Source organism: Camellia sinensis, chromosome 3 (genome assembly GCF_055761805.1).
Source record: "Camellia sinensis isolate YWXY chromosome 3, ASM5576180v1, whole genome shotgun sequence".
Lineage (NCBI taxonomy): Eukaryota > Viridiplantae > Streptophyta > Magnoliopsida > Ericales > Theaceae > Camellia > Camellia sinensis.
In genome coordinates this window covers 221,186,121-221,204,124 of record NC_138963.1, presented here as the reverse complement: position 1 = coordinate 221,204,124, position 18,004 = coordinate 221,186,121, and the positions used below count along the sequence as shown (strand labels likewise).

At 32.7% G+C, this 18,004-nt stretch overlaps 1 protein-coding gene across 1 annotated transcript; it reads right to left on the bottom strand.

Moving 5' to 3' along the window:
• Positions 1–674: 674 nt before the first annotated feature.
• LOC114262817 (phospholipase D delta) lies at positions 675–6,712 on the bottom strand. The gene is made up of 10 exons (XM_028203234.2): positions 5,477–6,712; positions 4,804–4,920; positions 4,203–4,397; positions 3,804–4,085; positions 3,640–3,708; positions 3,399–3,546; positions 2,901–3,049; positions 2,210–2,377; positions 1,418–1,618; positions 675–1,305 (listed from the first exon to the last, which is right to left on the bottom strand). The coding sequence occupies exons 1-10, from the start codon at positions 6,365–6,367 to the stop codon at positions 1,012–1,014; spliced, it is 2,514 nt and encodes an 837-aa protein (XP_028059035.2). The 5' UTR covers positions 6,368–6,712; the 3' UTR covers positions 675–1,011.
• Positions 6,713–18,004: the final 11,292 nt, after the last annotated feature.

Genomic DNA, 18,004 nt, shown 5'->3' with positions numbered 1-18,004 from the left:
AGATTTTTTGTAAAAAAAAGAATGTAATGATTATGGTTTAGATGTGATATTTTGTCTTATTGGGCTAAAAAGCTTATTTTATTTTTTGTGGCTATTTTAGCCAAAAAAAACCTCAAAACCAAGTTTCCAAACGGAGGCATAGAAATATAAAAATCCGACGGTAATTCGTCTACCCGAGAGCACTCCGACGATCAAGTCAGTAATCAAATATCTCTCAAAGATAGCAAATTGTACTTAATCTCACAAAAAAAAAAAAAAAACTTACTGCTCATAGTATATCACCCATACCTGAGACGCACGAGGGTGCCCTCCTTTTACAGCCAGCACTGACTTGATTCATGTAGAAGCCTCACTTCAGTGGACTCAGGCTCAATTCCCTAAGAACTTTATCCTTATCCAAACTGAGATCCTCTCATATTCTAGGACTCTTGCCTCTTATCTGTTTATCTCAGATTTCAGTATCTTCACAGATAATCTCGACCTAGTTGAGATCACCTCGACATCATGACCAAACCACATGACACCGACACTTCGGCATCCCCTTGACCACGTGCTGTCATTCACAAAATATGTCCCCATATATATATATATATATATATATATATAATTTTGATAAGAAATTACAACATACAACACTCCACCCCAACTCTCTCGAGTTTCAAAGACCAGAATTATTTCAAACAGTTCTCCAAAAGAATTGATCGTTTAAAGACAATTCGCGAAGGCAATGGCATACAATCTATAACTTAGCATTTCATGTTGAGAAAAGCTGCTTACCCAAAAAAGTGGTAAATTATTTTTACCCATTATCAGGATGTGTGGCTGTGATTTAATTGGTTTCTGGGTAAAATTTATGTGTAAAAATTTTGAGCAAGTAGCATCACTATTCCATGTATTAAACGATCTATTACTTCCTATCACTTGGCTTGGACCGTCTTGAATTATTTTCCGCCTCCTCTTCCAGCACGAAATACAATAATAGTATACAATGGACATGAAAACAAGTGAGGTCTATGTAGTTAGAGCATCAGGGAGCGTTGTCCGAGCACCAAGCACCTTTCCCCCAACATCTGGGAAATTCTCTTGTCCAGGCAAGGCGCTGACCTTCCCATTACCATCTATTTTCACGGGGTATTTGAGAAGATGGCCCTGCAATGGGGTGAATTCTTCTCTGGTAAACTTCTTCCAGTTATCTTCAGCAATCTTGTTCACGCTATCGACGCAAACCAAACTTTCAGGCTCCTTGAAGCACTTGTTTAGTTTTCCTAGGTGCTCTGCCCAAAGTGACATTCTATATCCATATACCTGCAATTCAACATCAATCAAGCATACAAAAATAGGTCTTCTGCAAATATATTACCATAATTATGACCTATGACTATGGAAAATATCACACATTTAGAATGAAGATACCCACCTGTCCACGTGGATGTTTTTTCTTTTTAGCCCAGGTCTGATGGGATTGATATGCCCCCACAGCTATCTCAGTGTCCCTTGAACCAGCCATGGATCGCTGGTTAATATTGGCAGACCCCAAAATCACATATTCATCATCTACTATCATCCCCTTGGCATGTACATAAATCATAAATCGTCCAAATTTTTGTGAAGTTGAAACCTGAAAGTTTGGTTTGAAAAACTTAATTCCAGGTTTGTTTCATATAATAATAAATTTATGTTTCAGATTCACATGAAGAACTCAACATATAGATTTGAATTCATTGACATGTAAAATCTAGCCCACCAGTTCATTCAAAGGTGAGTTTGAAAGCTCTCTTCTTCATCTTCTTCTCTTTCTTTTTTTCCCTTTTTTTTTTTTTTTGAAATTGTATTAGTACATTAAGTCTATAAAACTCCCAAGATTGCATGCCCTAGAGCTAAAATTTGTAGCCGATCTTAAGGAAAGGATTATTTTGATACGTGAACCAGCAGTTTGCAAAACAAAATCACTTATGCTGTGTTTGATCGGGCAATTTGGGAAAGGATTTGGAAAGGGTAAGAGAAAGGAAAAATGGATGTAAAATGTGAATAAAATATACTTATATTTTATCCAAATTCACACACTTTTTCATCTCTTTTTCCGAATCACTTCCTAAATTCATAAACTAAACACAGCGTTAATGAATGTTGCTAAGTTATTTGGAACCACAATATATCAATGGTGCAGATAATTAAAACAGCAGAAAATAAATTGTGTGGGCATGGTTACCACATCACCATTGGAAGGTTGACTGGTTAAATTTGAATTTTCTTCTGGGGATTCTTCACGATTACCAAGACAATAGAAATTTAGGTAGTCATTCGGATGTGAGTTTTCAAGATTCATGGATTTCAGCTCTTGTGCAATAATTTCATACATCATTTGCATGGTTTGTCCCTGCAAAACCAAAGAGCCATAGATGACTTTAATGGTCCACCACTCATATGATAAAACTATGATTGATGCCATCTCTCTCCCATATATAGTGATTACGGCTAGAACCAAAGTTTTTAACGGGGGAATGCAAAATGTGAGGCATTTTACCCCTCATGAGGTGAAGCGTAAGTGTCAAGACACAAGTATTTCGAATTTTGAATTTTCATATTTAATAAATGAATAATATATTTTTTTTTTATTAAAAACTAAATATAAAGGTGTAAATACCTTATTCACCCAAAAAAAAAAGGTGTAAATACCTTTCTAAGAATCAAAAACACATTGGCATTGCCAAATTAAGATGAATTACTACTAACAAAATGACTAAGAATCAAAAAGACATTGACGATGCAAGAATACATGTACCATGGATGCACTTTGTGCAACAATTTTTGCTAATGGCACAACCTAATTATTTGCACTTGATCCTAATTTGTGCTGCTATCAATCTCCTCTATATGTCAAATAAATTAAAGATTTGTACCTGCCAAAACAGAATTTCTTGCACAGAGGCAGATGTTGGAACACCTTCAGGCCACATTGGAATGACCACATAAACTGCAAACCTCTCTTTTGCTCTTATCTTGCTAGCAATCTTTAGTGCCAATTCCATTGGGATTAGATTATCAGCACCTACTCATAAAATAAGGGACTGAATTTCAAAAATCTTCACGAGTAACAAAAGAAACTGGAAAACAAATTATGGGTGTGATTATAATCGCATAAATTTACTTGTCCAAATGTGTTTATAAATTTTTAAAGTTTGATATAAAATCACTTTAGGTTGTTTATTATTGTCAAAACAATTAGTACATCAACCATCAAGCTAGTTATGTGTGTATAGATAGATTGATGGATACAAACACAAAGGCCACTAATGCTACACAACAACATGTTATAACAGAGGAGTTTTAGTTTGAGCAATCAACACGGGGCGTTCGAGGTGACATTTATGCATATTTTTGTGGAAAAGATAATAAACCTGCATGTTTGTAAGCGGGCCATGCATATGAAGACCCAAGAAAATATTGATTCTCAATGTATATAAAGTGCTGGGCCGATCTTATAGCCTGAACATATGCAGTTTGAATGCTCTTGTCTATCACTAGGTCTTTTGCACAGATGAGGTTCTGCAATGAAAGACCAATGCCACAAACACAACCAATTATCAAAACTGAACGAATGAAAACAATAGAATATGAAAGAAAGAAAATTGAGGAAACCTGAGACTCGGCTAAATGAACATCTCTTGGAAATCCTTTCACAGAACCTGAATCTATGGATCGGAAAACCTTTAATAATGGAAAAACTAACCAAGATTCAGTAAGCCAACATTTGAATCAGATAGAAGCTTTGTTTATGAAAGATGTGTGTACTAATAATTAACCTGAACGTGCCAATTTTCAGGATCATCTTCCCTGGAAACCCACAATGCAGGATCATCATGTGGAACAGACGAGGAAGGACTTAGTATCCATGATATGCGTTCTATCTTTATTAAAGCATCGTCGTGCCAATGAGATATTCTTTTGAAACGTCGTCCAAACTCTGACCATTTCGTGGCTTTTTTCCACCTCTGCTCAAAGTTTGTGAGCACATCATACGCAGCAGGCCCTTCGATTTTACAATGCAAATCGTGCCATGGTTCTCTCGGACCCTTTGTTCCTGCCTATTACAAGAAATAAAATGAAAGACTATCGCTATCCAACGACCAATCACAACTGGTGTTGTAATTTGACCCAGACACTGAAAAAATAATAGAAGTTCAGATAGAACAATTACTTACAGAAAATGTTGGATTATGATAATCACCCTGAAATACAGAGTCAACGTCACGGAATAGCCGATGCTCTGGCGTATCATAGCGACCATCACACAAGTCCAGACCTCCTAAAAAAGCAATTATCTTTCGGTTATTTCCAGACGCTTGCGTATCCACAATCACACATTTCTGATGGTGTGTATAGAGGGTTCCGACAACCTGAATTCAGATGTAAGATTAAAGTGTTTAAAATGGCATATGATTGTATAATGTTGATGTAAAGGTTTCTTAACATTTCTCCACATGTACGAATTCACTCATAAAATACTTCTATCATAAAATTTCTATTTGTACCCAAAGGAGCACAAATACGGTCATTGTTCAGTTTCTGAGAGAAAAGATTAAAAAAATAAAAAAAGAAATATTAATTGAACAAGGGGTAGCAGATGAAGATGTTTAGAAGCTTAGAACCATAGGTTAGGTGTATATATCCAACAACATTACCACTGGGACCGACGTTATGCACCAACATGCTTAAATCATTATTGGAAAGCATTTTGCTATAATCATTTAATTTCATTCAGTAGAAAGGAAAGCAATTGCTGGACCACAGTATAAAGCATGCCTGTTGCTTGAAAATGCTAAGCTTACTGCTTGCATATCGAGGAGACAGCATACAAGTGACAGAAGAGTGCTTGAAAAACTTCCGAGTTTCTTCATCGTGAGTTTGCATCACTCCTGCCTACACACAGAGAGCCCTTGCATTATTAACATTGAGAGTAACTAACCTCAACTAATATCAGTGAAAACAGAAAAATTAACTTTCGTGAATGACAATGTTATTTGAACACAAGAACTGTGCACGAAGTGGAACTAGGAATCAAGCAACTTTGCCCCACAAACTTATATTTATAGAAATGAAACCAGTAATACAAAATATAGAGTGATATTCCTGCTATCTAACTGACTTGAGGAAGAATTTGTTTGTTGTTATCAGTATCATGCACCATTGTAAAAAGGTTGTGGAAAATCTTAACCATCATGTAATTTTTATTTCCTTCACAAAGTTTATTTTCCTCTCGATAATTTCAACTTGCAATCTTGCAGATGGACATAAAGTTGTTATTAAACGAGCACCCAACCACAAACCTACAATTTCATTTCAATTTTGAAATAATTCATACAGAAAATTTGATTAAACCAAACCATAATTGAAATTCAACATCAAAACAATCTGCAAATACTATTTCTATATCAAATTCATAAAAAAGAAGCAGAATAGACATTCAAGTTCATACCGTATTAAGGAAGAACTTGCTGTGAGAAGTCTTGTCGTCCCAAACCAACAACAAAACTCGAACCCCTTCTTGAGATTTATACTTGAGCAATTCTCCGAGAATCAAATTTCCGCCGCTCGGCAGCGGCTTGCTCGGCTCTCTAACAAGCCTTACCTTATGGAAAATAGACCAACCAACAATGTACACCAAATGATGAGCCTCCAGTATTGCATGACACATATCTTCCCAGCATTTATCATGCCTAAACTCCATTTTTTCATCCAATTCAATCTCAGGAAGAAAGTTATCAGGAACATGAGCGTCCTGATATAGAGTCACCGAACCTCCGTGCCTCACCGGAAAATAGCTCTGTTTCACATCAAATCGGTCCGGCTCGGCGACAATATTTTCATCGCATTGTTCGAATTTCATCTGGAGCCGGACGGCGGAGTCGGGCTTCGGCGGCTTACCGTACGGTCCGATGATCGGAAACCAATCGTTGATGAGCTCGCCGGACATGATTCGCTTCGCCGGCACGGTGGCGACGCCGATCAGATCGGCGCCGAACACGTCGTTGTCCTTGACCTGAAACTCCACCTGAGAGACGGGGTGAGCGAGGGGGATTTTGAAGTGCTCGTTCCACAAGGGGCTTTGGTTGTTGGAGATCACGCGCGTACGCGCCACCGTAGCGCCGCCGAGGCAGACGGTGACGTAAGGGTCGCTGGTGATGATTTTGTTGTGGTGGTGGTAGTTTTTTTTCTTCCTAGGTCTCCGGCAGACGTCGAAGGCTGTGATGCAGCGGCGGAGACGCTCGGTGACCAAATCCATGTTCGGTAAGGATCGAGCTTCGATGATGTTCAAATCGAGATCGCCGTGAAGATAAACAACATCATCGGAAATATCGTCTGCCATTGGAGGAGAGGTCAAAATCTTCAATATCAATCACAATGGGGATTTAACAAAACGAAATTGCTATGAACGTTTCACATAGAGACGAAAAGCTTTGGTTCGAAGGTAACGGCCTGCTGGTAGTGAATGCGTCAAACGCACGAGACTTGGATGTTGACGGAGGAACCGTTACGTGTTAGGAATGTGGGTGGTTGCTCCGCCGTGGCCAAAGGCTGAGAATGAAGAAGGCGGCGGCGGCGGAGGCGGTGAATTCAAAAGATGACGGGAAAACTGAAGAATTCGAGGGGGTACGTGTTTAGTTGCAATTAATAAATGATTGACAGTTGGAGTGATGTAAATGAATGCAATGTAAACATATGTATGAGATTATTATTTTAAGGGTTTGGCTTCTCACTAACCAATGATCGGATTGGAGAGTCTTATTGGATCCGTGAAGGTTTATCACGGGTCTTATTTTGATAATTTAAATTGTTCAATATGTTAAAATTGTCGAGTAATATATATTTATAAAAAATCACATAGATCAGATATCGATAGTTATGTGATCAAATCAGTTTTGTATAAAATAATAAACAATGAAAAAATAAATGATTGACAAAAATTTGATTTGATGAAATAGTTATTGATATTCAATCAGTGTGATTTTTTACAAACATATAGTGCTCAATAATTTCTACACATTGAACGATCAGGATAATTGAAACGAGACCCGTGGTGGACCTCCACAGGGCCAACAACACCCTCGAGTTCGATCACAGATTATAGGGAAGCTAATCCCTTATTTTAAAATGAGTAAGGTTAGAGATTTCAAAAGTTTTACCAAATATTCTACCAAATGTCTCACATAAAATTTTTGAAATCTCTAATATTTTGTTTTTAAAATTTGTGGTGTTACATATATTAATTGATTTATCAATTAATATATTAACATATATTATGATATTATCCTTTTAAAATTATAATCTACTTATTATACAAATTATAAAGATTTAAAATTTTAAAAATTATTTTATATTATCTGTTAGTGCACTAATTATATAGTATTATTCTTTTAAAATTATGAACCCCACTTATTATACAAATTATAAAAATTTTAAATTTTTAAAATTATGTCACATTATCCGTTAATATACTAATTAATATATCAACTAGTACTAGTACGTATAATTTTATTCAAATGAATACGAGTGTCATTTTATAAGTCATTCCATGGCTTTACACTATGTTTGAGAACTTATGAGAGAAAAGAAATGAAATGATTACTTAAGTTATAAAAGAAAAAAAAAAGAAAAGAAATTATTGTGATTTCTCTCTTTTTTGTTTGGATAAAGAAGAAATATATACTATATATATAACCAAATGTAATTGTATTGGCAAAAGTCTCTAAATATTCATTATTAAATTCTCATAATTTTAAAACTTTCTCTTTCTTACGTGGCAACCCTCTTTGATTGTTTTTCATGTTTTCTATTTTCCTCCATTTTTTATTTGTTTGATTAATTAAAATGAAAATTAATTTCATAGTTTATGGATAAAGATTTGAATTTCAAAATTCCTCCATATAGATAAACATATAAAAATTAATAAAAAATTTATGAAAATTAATTTCATGGTCTACAGATAAACATAAAAATTAAATAACTAATTTAAAAAAATTAATTTCACAACTTATAGATAATTTAAAATTTATTCCCAAAAATGAATTTATAAAAATTAATTTTATAAGTCTTAATTTCTGAAAAGTTGAACTACAGATAAATAATTTATGAAAAATTATTTCATGACCTAGAGATAAAGAAAAAAATTAAAACAATTATTTAAAAAAATTTATTTCATGACTTATAGATAAATAAACATATAAAAATTGATAAATAATTCATAAAAATTAATTTCGTGGCCTATAGATAAAGATAAAGATTAAATAATTGATTTACAAAAATTAAAATAATAAAATTTAAATAAAGATATGATTTGTTAATCTTTATCTATGAAAAACATATCTATCTAAATCTTTGTTTTGATTTACTTATATTTTTTTCTCCTTCTGTCACATATTATTCTTTTTTATTTTGAATCTATACTAAATGTAGTGAAGTATGAGAATTTTTCAAAATCTTAATACTAAATTCTTATGGATTCTCTCTCCTATGTGTCACTTCTCAAGTCTCCTCTCCCACTTTTTCTAATTTTTAATCATTTGTCAATTATCTAAATTGCAAAAGCCAAAAGGATTATATATATTTAAATAAAATGATAAATATTTAGATATGAACAACAAAGAGGTAGAGATAAAAATATAAAAAGTAAAATAAATTAAAAAGATAACTATTCAAATTTCAACCACACAATAATATAAAGAGTCAAATAAAAAAAAATAGAGATGAAGAAATATACAAAAATAAAAATATAACTATTTAGATTTGAACTGCAAAATGAAAATTCACATAAAAAATAACAAAATATTTAAATAAAAATATTAAGATTGGGAAATAAATATCCCAAAAAAGAAGATAATTTTTTTAACGATCTATATTTATCTTTTGTTAGTTTGTTATAGAATTTTCATATATTTCAACTTAATCTTTTGAAAGTTTATCTTCAAGTTGAACTTAATATTTATCTTTTAAAACCATCAATTAATTATCCATACAAATTTTAAATATGATAGAATTCCATATATATATATATATATATATATATATATATATATATTTTGTTTAAGCATAATCTTTTCAATATAAAAACAAGTTCCTGCAAAAGAAACCATGAACAGAAGATTAGGAGGAAAACAACCAACATTGAGCCATTTTTGATCCCTTTCGGTGCCTAAAAATCTTAAATATTTGCTTTACATTTGAATTGTGTACTTACATGAGTTTTTGCATTTGTGAGAAAGTGAGTTTATGTAAATGGATATTATTATTTTATTTTTAAATTTTTTTCTTACAATCTATATTTTCCTTATTTCTTTCTTTTTGTTAATAATGTATCATTTAATTGAGATTTTTTTTAATATATTTATAAAAGCGCTACTGTTATCAATTTGTAACTCTCTCACTTATTAATTATTTGTGTTTAATTTTTTTTGGTGCAGATGTTAGATTGAAAATGAAGAACACATCAAAATTTATTGGATATGGGTTTATACTTTAAATGTATTCATCAGTTGATTTTTTATTATTGATTATCCTGTTAAAATAACTTATGATTAAATTTATTTTTAGGAACTCATTTCCTTTGAGAACCAAACCACAAATTTTTTCTTTTTTTATTTTATTTTATTTTTATTTTTATTTTTATTTAGATTCAGAGTTTGAGCAAATGGAAAATATCACATATTTAAAATGTTAATTTTTTTTTGAATAATTTAAATATTTATATTCTTTATGTTTGTCAATTCAAGTTTAACGCATTTCCAAACTTTTTTTTTTTTTTAATCATTCAAAACCATTTGTGTTTAATGAATCAATATAACCAAAAAAACAAATAGCATGCAAAAAAAATTTAACCACTAACTGAATATAATGGGAATTAAAATTAATTTTATTTTAATTTATTATATTATATCTACTATTGATTAAACAAAATTAGTGTTACTTTTATTTAATATATTAGTTATTGTGATTAATTATAATATGCCTTTGTTACTCTATTTTTGATTGTCTGAAATAATTCTTAGATAAATTAGCTATTATATATGTTATGATTTACTTAATAGATGATAGTTTTTTTAAATTTGTAATAATGTGATATATTTAATATTTTTAATGATGTGATATAAGATTTATACACAAACTAAATAAAAATATTAAGAAATACAATCAAATAACAAATTTTTTTTTGTGACTATTGACTTTCTAAAATCCCGTGCATCGTACGGGTGACTACTAGTAAAAGAAAAGAAATGATTGTGATTTATCTTATTCTTATTTGGTTAGATTTTATTAAGAGAAAAGAAAAGAAATTATTTTATGTAATATTAACAAAATAACCTTTTTTTATTTTCAATCATTTTATTTCTTTTATTTTTATAAGGACAAAATTGGTATTATAAAAATAGTGATTTCTTTTCTCTCCCAATCTCTCCACTTTTGGGAAGATTGAAAATGAGGCTTATAAGAGAAATGAGTTTCTCTCTATTTCTCTCTATTTCTTTCTATTTCTCTCCACTTAGGTTATCCAAACAAGTAAGAGAAATACATATCTTTCCATTTCTTTTCTTTCTCTCCAAATCACTCAATCCAAACATAGTATTAGTGTATTCTGTCCTATCAAAAAAATATAAATACAAAAAAAAGTTACAAGATATGAAGATATTTTAAAATATTTTAAGAAAAATTATCAATACTTGTGTAAAATATTTAATAATATTTTTTAAAAATCTCTAGTTAATTTTAATTTTTTGGAGAAATTAAAAAAAAATCCCAGGATTTGGCGTGCATTTCACATTAAATCCCAACATTTTAATTTTAACAATTTAAATCTTGAATTTTTAGTCATGTCCCAATGTTGACCCTCCATCTATTTTCGTTTGTTTATGTTAATTTTTTACACTTATTTGATTTATTTGATACACGTGTCACTTTTTAATTCGTCCATAATTATTAAAATTATTTTATTTCTAAATTAACTCTTCTTTTTTTTATCAACTCTCTCTCATCTTTCTAAAGAGAGAGTGTATGTATGAGTGACTGAGAGAGAGAGCACCAAAATCAAACCCAAAAAGAGCTGTAGTTTTTCTAAGACAAAGAGCACCAAAATCACCCCTTTTTCTTGTTTTATTCATCAATTACAAACCCCACAGAGAGCACCAAAATCAAACCCAGAAAGTAGGGGTGAGCAGCGGATATACTGATCCACCAAAACCGACCGAACCGAACCGATCCGCCGCATTTTGGACGGATGCGTGATGATGAGCGGACGATTGCAGATTGATTTTCTCAAATCCGCCAATTTGGCAGACGGATGGCGGATTTGAGATTTTTTGGCCGCAACCGAACCGCCAAATCGCGAGCACCCCTAGTAATTTATAAAACTTTGTATTTTCAATTTGTTTAAATATTATGTTTGTGTTTTCAATTGAAAAAGAGTTTAAATATTATGTTGAAAAAAAGTTTTCAGCTTGAATATATTTTTTGAATTGAAAAAAATAAACGTATTATTCATATATATTTTTTAGTTTTTAAATGTAACTCTAAAAATAATAAATAGAAAATATGATATATGTTGGTTGGTTTTTGTTTTCAAAAACATATGTAGATGTAACAATACAGAGACATTCAATCTCTACTACTGCTCTGTTAATGGTTTTGGTGGTTTGAATTGTTATTATATTTTAAGAATCACAGATTGTAATACTTTATGGGGATGAATCATGCTGTGATTGTAATATGTGGATGAGGCATGCAATGATCGTGATATTCTGAAGTTTCAAACTTTTTTCTTTGGATAAGGCATACAGTGATTGTAATACTTTTTTAAGTCATTAGCTGTAATACTTTCTTTTTCTTTTTTTTTTCTTTTTTTTGTTTGAGGAAGTGCACAAGTTGAATTATGTTGAAAATTTATAAAATTTTAAACCGCCAAACCGATTCGCATCCATCCACCAAACCGCCAATCCGCTCAATCCACATCTGCCGAATTAGCGGACGAATGCGGATTGATTTTCTTCAATCCGCCAATCTAACGGATAGATGGCGGATTGGAGGTTCCGTAGCCGCAACCGACCCGCGCCCACCCCTACCAGAAAGAGCTGCACTTTTTTCTGAGAGAGAGAGAGCACCAAAATCACCCATTTTTCTTGTTCTTGTTTTTTTCATCAATTACAAACTCCACAGATCTTGAACTCATAAAGCACCAAAATCAAACCCAATTACAAACCCCACAGATCTCGAACTCATAAAGAGAGAGCACCAAAATCAAACCCAGAAAGAGCTGCACTTTTTTAGAGAGAGAGCACCAAAATCACCCCTTTTTCTTGTTCTTGTTTTATTCATCAATTACAAACCCCGCAGATCTTGAACGCATAAAGAAAGAGCACCAAAATCAAACCCAAAAAGAAATTTGTACGAAAACCCACCACTCTCAAACATCACCACTGCAGCCACCACCTCCCCACTCAGTTCAAATCCCCTCGTCCCAACCCAACTCGTCGGAATTTGATTCGGCTGATTTGGGATCTAGTTCCGCTTGCAACAAGCCTGCCAAAACGCTCAAGCGTCCCTGCCTACAATGAGTGTTGACGGGTTGACTCACGAGAACATGGTAAGTCATCTCCAAAAGTACCGCCTCTACTTGAAGCGTATGCATGGGATCTCCATAGGTCGCGGCGGCAGCGGCGACGGTGAAGGGTTGATTGCCGGAAGCGATCCAGCCACCGATCATTTGTTTGCGAGCTCACCGATGCCGTCCGAGTCGTGCAAATTTAGATCATTTGATTTGTAAAGGAAGAGAGAGGGAGGAAGGACTAATGGCCTCTATTTTTGGTCTCTCTCTCTCTCTCTCTCTCCTTTAATTGATGACAGAGGGAAGAGAAGACAAAGCGAGAAGAGAAATGATGGTGTAAAGAGAAAAAGTGTTGGACTAATTTTACAATAAAATAATTATAATAATTATGAACAAATCAAAGAACGACACGTGTATCAAATAAGTATAAAAAGTTAACATAAACAAACGGAAACAGACAGAAAGTTAACATTGAGATACAATTAAAATTTTAGGGTTTAAATTGTTAAAATTAAAATATTAAGGTTTAATGTGAAAAACACATCAAACCTTGAAATTTTTTTTGATAAGTTTTCCTAATTTTTTTAATTAATACATGATGTTAATACCCGACATAGTGAATAATTTCTCAATTTATTGGGAATTGGGATGCGGATACTAGGGTGAGCAGTGGATATATCAATTCGTCAAAACCGACCGAACCGAACCGATCTGCCGCATTTTGGACGGATACGTGATGACAAGCGGACGATTGCGGGTTGATTTTCTCCAATCCGCCAATTTGGCGGACGGATGGCGGATTTGAGGTTCTTTTGGCCGCAACCGAACCGCCAAACCGCGAGCACCCTTAGTAATTTATAAGACTTTGTGTTTTTAATTTGTTTAAATATTTTGTTTGTGTTTTCAATTGAAAAAGAGTTCAAATATTCTGTTGAAAAAAAGTTTTCAACTTGAGTATATTTTTTGAATTGAAAAAAATAAACGTATTATTTATCTATATTTTTTGGTTTTTAAATCTAACTCTAAAAGTAATAAATAGAAAATATGGTATATGCTGATTGGTTTTTGTTTTCAAAAACATATATAAATGTAACAATACAGAGACAGACAATCTCTACTATTACTCTGTTCATGATTTTGGTGGTTTGAATTATTTTTATATTTTAAGAACCACAGATTGTAATATTTTATGTGGATGAGGCATACTGTGATTGTAATATGTGGACGATGCATGTAATGATTGTGATATTCTAAAGTTTCAAACTTTCTTTCTTTGGATGAGGCATGCAGTAATTGTAATACTTTTTTAAGTCATTGACTGTAATACTTTTTTTTTTTTTTTTGAGGAAGTGCACAAGTTGAACTATATTGAAAATTTATAAAATTTCAAACCGCCAAACCAATTCGCATCCATCCGCCAAACCCCCAATCCGCTCAATCCACATCCGCTGGATTGGCAGACGGATGCGGATTGATTTTCTCCAATCCACCAATCTGGCAGACGGATGGCGAATTGAAGGTTCCGTGGCCGCAACCGACCTGCGCCCACCCCTACGAGGGACGTGAAAGGGATTTAGGACGTGGGGTCGAAGTGACGTTGCCTCGTCTTTGTATCCGATTATTATCTTCATGTGTAACTTCTTCTTTTTTTATTTTATAAATATTTTTTATTAGTTATGAATAAAATCATTTGGTAACATTATAAATAAACTTATTCATTAAAAAAAAATTATAAATAATATTAACTTATTGAAATTATATCATTTTTTTATTTTCTTTTATACATCTTTTCATAATAAATAAATAAATCAATTTATAAATCGCATAAAAAAATAGCCCTAAATATATGTAGTAAAGTCCACCCTTTATATTCAATTTGAAAATTATATATAAATGGAATTTGAAATAATTAATTTCAAAAAGGTAGAGAAAGGTAATTTTTGCAAAGAGGTGAAATTCATGTTGGGTATGCTTTCTTATTGGAGTATAGGACTCAATTGGTTTGTTAAAAGAATTTAATTTGGTTTAGTATTGATTATAATATATTTTTAATATATTATATTTAACTTTTTTAGAAGTTCAATAAATATTTTATAAGCAATTTGATAGCAGCTAAGATTTTGATAAAAAGCCCACGATTCAACAATATATATATATATATATATATATTGTTTTAATTTGTCCCGTAATATAGACTAGCAGCAACGGTGGAAAATCAACTCGGTGAGTTCGTTTTATGTGGCAGCCATAATCATTGATTCATTCTAAGATTGGTAAAGGCTCTCTACTTGATTTGTTCATGCTTGTGCTACTTCTAATTTAAAGTTGATATGGGTTATTATTTTGAGTCTTCTACAACTTTGTTTCGAAAATCATTGTTTATCTATTTGGTAAGATTTTTCTTTTTGATTATTTGTGATTATTTAGAATTCACCTAAGGGTGGTTTTGTGAGACCATTCGTGTCTCGTTTGTAATCGTTTAGAAACTCTTTAGTTGATAGTTGAATCGAATTTCGATCTCGTGGACATACCTCACATTGAGGGAACCACGTAAAAATTCTTGTGTTGCTGTTGATTTAATTTTTTCGCATTTATTTTTATTCCTCTGGGGATATATTTTCTAAGTCCCAACACGTGGCCAAGGTGACGTCGACATGTCAGCCAAGGTGCCACGTGTCCTGGTTATGACGCTGAGGTGATCTCGATTAGGCCGAGGTTATCTCCGAAAATATCAAAATCCGAGATAAGCGGATAAGGGACAAAAGTTCTAGAATGAGGAAGGACTTTAGCCTGGATAAGGATAACAATCTTAGGGAGTTTATCTTTATCTCTTGAAGAGTCCAGGATAAGCACTGAACAAAAGTCCATTGAAGCTAGGCTTCTATGAGGACTAGGATTGAGTTAACTATAAAAGAAAGGTACCCCCGATGGGTCTAAGGTACGCAATTTGTATTCTGAATAGTGAGTTTAGCACTATTGATTATCTTTGAGAGATATACTGACTTGATCGTCAGAGTGCCCTCGGGTGGACGAACTACCGCCGGAATCTTCTCTTTCTGTTACAGGTCAGCCAGGTGTCATCTATTCTGCCAGTGCTCTCCAGTTGAATACTGAGTTGGCAGTGTGATCGGAAATTTACTCACACAATTCCCATTTATTGATTTACTTGTGAAAAATCATCGATTTTCCCTAACAACTGATATTAGAGCTTACGATTTATTTGGGTTTATTTAATTGTGTAAATCAATGGAGGGGAATATGGGTCGTATGTCTAGCTTCAATGGAAGCAATTGGGTAACTTGAAAAACTAAAATGGAGGACCTATTATTTTGTAAAGATTTGTATGAACCTATTGAGAGTGATAGTGGCAAACCCGATGGTATGAAAGATGATGAATGGAATAGGCTTAATCGAAAAGTCGTTTGTATTATCCGTCAATGGATTGATGACAATGTGTTTCATCATGTTGCTACTGAAATTTCGACACATGCTTTATGGAAAAAATTTAGAAGGTCTTTATGATAGAAAATCAGCCACAAATAAAGCTTTTCTGTTTCGGAAGTTGGTTAACTTAAAATATAAAGATTACAACCTTATTCCGGAACATTTGAATGAAATAAAAAGTATTGTTAACCAACTTGCTTCTTTAAAAATTATTTTTGATAATGAGTTACAGGCTTTGATGCTACTCAGTTCTATACTCGAAAGTTGGGAGACTTTGGTTATGATGGTTAGTAATTCGACACCCGATGGAGTTGCCACAATGAGCCAAGTCACTGGTAGCTTGTTAAATGAAGAAACTAGAAGAAAATCAACGGGTTCTTCTCATTCAAAGGCATTTTTTGTGAGAGACCGAAACAAAACAAGAGGGAGGAGTAAGACTCCTCATGGTCATGATCAAAGCCATGACAAATCAAGAGATGGTTCTTTTTCAAAGAAAGACATTGAGTGTTATTATTGCCATGAGAAAGGGCACATGAAGCGGGAATTTCGAAAGCTTAAGAACAAGGAGAAAAGGCGTGACAAAAGTGTGGATAAGAAGTAAGAAGACACAACAGCGGTTACTACCGATGATCTCATGGCCGTTTGTGAAGATGATTGTATCAATTTTGTGGGCTAAGAGAGCAATTGGGTGATTGATTCTGGTGCTTCTTTTCATGTGACTTCTTAAGTTGATTTCCTCACTACCTACACTAAAGAAGATTATGGTTGTGTTCGAATGGATAATGAAGGTTTGTCCAAGATTATTGGCATGAGTGATGTTTGCTTGGAAACAAATTTGGACTGCAAGTTGTTGCTTAAAAATGTGAGGCATGTTCCCAACATTCGCCTTAATTTAATCTCTACCGGAAGCTAAATGATGAAGGTTACAACAACAAATTTAGTGATGGAATATGAAAGCTCATAAAGGGTTCTTTGGTAATGGCTAAGTGCAAAAAGATTCATACACTTTATTCGATGTAAGGAAAAATTTGTAAAGGTGTTATCAATGCACTTGAAGATGATACTTCTACCGAATTGTGGCACAAACGGCTTGGGCACATGAGTGAAAAGGGGCTGCGAGTTTTGTTCAAAAAAGATGTGACACTCTAAATATTTAATTAATACCGCAACCAACCACGATTATTAATAAAAATAATAATAATAGTGAGTGTGGTAGTAAAATAAATAATTAATTTTCTGTTGGTATACGATAAAGTATAATTTAATAATAAGAACAATAATAACAATAATAATAAAATAAATATATGGAATAAGAATAATAATAATGAAAATAATAAAATAAATAAGTTATACGTACTATGTAAATTAATTTGTCATTGTCGTTATAAAATATATGATGAGGAGATTTATTTGAGGGCTAAATTAATCACTAATTAGTGTAAAAAGATTAGAATGTATGGATTTAGTTAAATAAATCAAGTAATAATGAATTAGGAAGATATTGCAGAAATTTGTTTTAATTAAAAGGATTTGCAAATATAAATTAGAAGATGAGGAAGGGCCATTTGTATGTCTACATTTAGGGGGGCAGTGGTGAGTCATCAGTAGGGTTATTAATAAAGGGTGAGTCATCACCCAACATGTGCCTATAAATAAGAAGAAAGTGATGGAGTTGGCCAGCGTGTAAGCAAAGAAGGAAAATAAAAGAAAAAAGAAAGAAAGAAAGGAGATCGGTAGAAAAGAGAGGAGCCGAAAATTAATAAAAATATAAAGGAATTAGTAAGACCCAATCTTAAGGTGAGTTATATTATACCTTGAGTTACCATAATATATTTTACGTATGTTTTGACTTACCATTATTTATCTTACACAAGTTGTATTTTATTAATTATATTAATAGAAGTCATGTTTCATAAATATTTCAATTCCGTGGATTAATTTCTTAACTCTATTTGTTAGAATGAAACCCAT

What these genes read in the sequence shown, in the direction of transcription:
- LOC114262817 (XM_028203234.2), bottom strand. Translation starts at nt 6,367, where the DNA reads ATGGCAGACGATATTTCCGATGATGTTGTTTATCTTCACGGCGATCTC. An exon ending in GCCCGCTTACAAACATGCAG is followed by an intron (nt 3,050 to 3,398) that starts GTTTATTATCTT and finishes TTTTATGAGTAG; the next exon opens with GTGCTGATAATCTAATCCCA. An exon ending in AAAAACATCCACGTGGACAG is followed by an intron (nt 1,306 to 1,417) that starts GTGGGTATCTTC and finishes GTTGAATTGCAG; the next exon opens with GTATATGGATATAGAATGTC.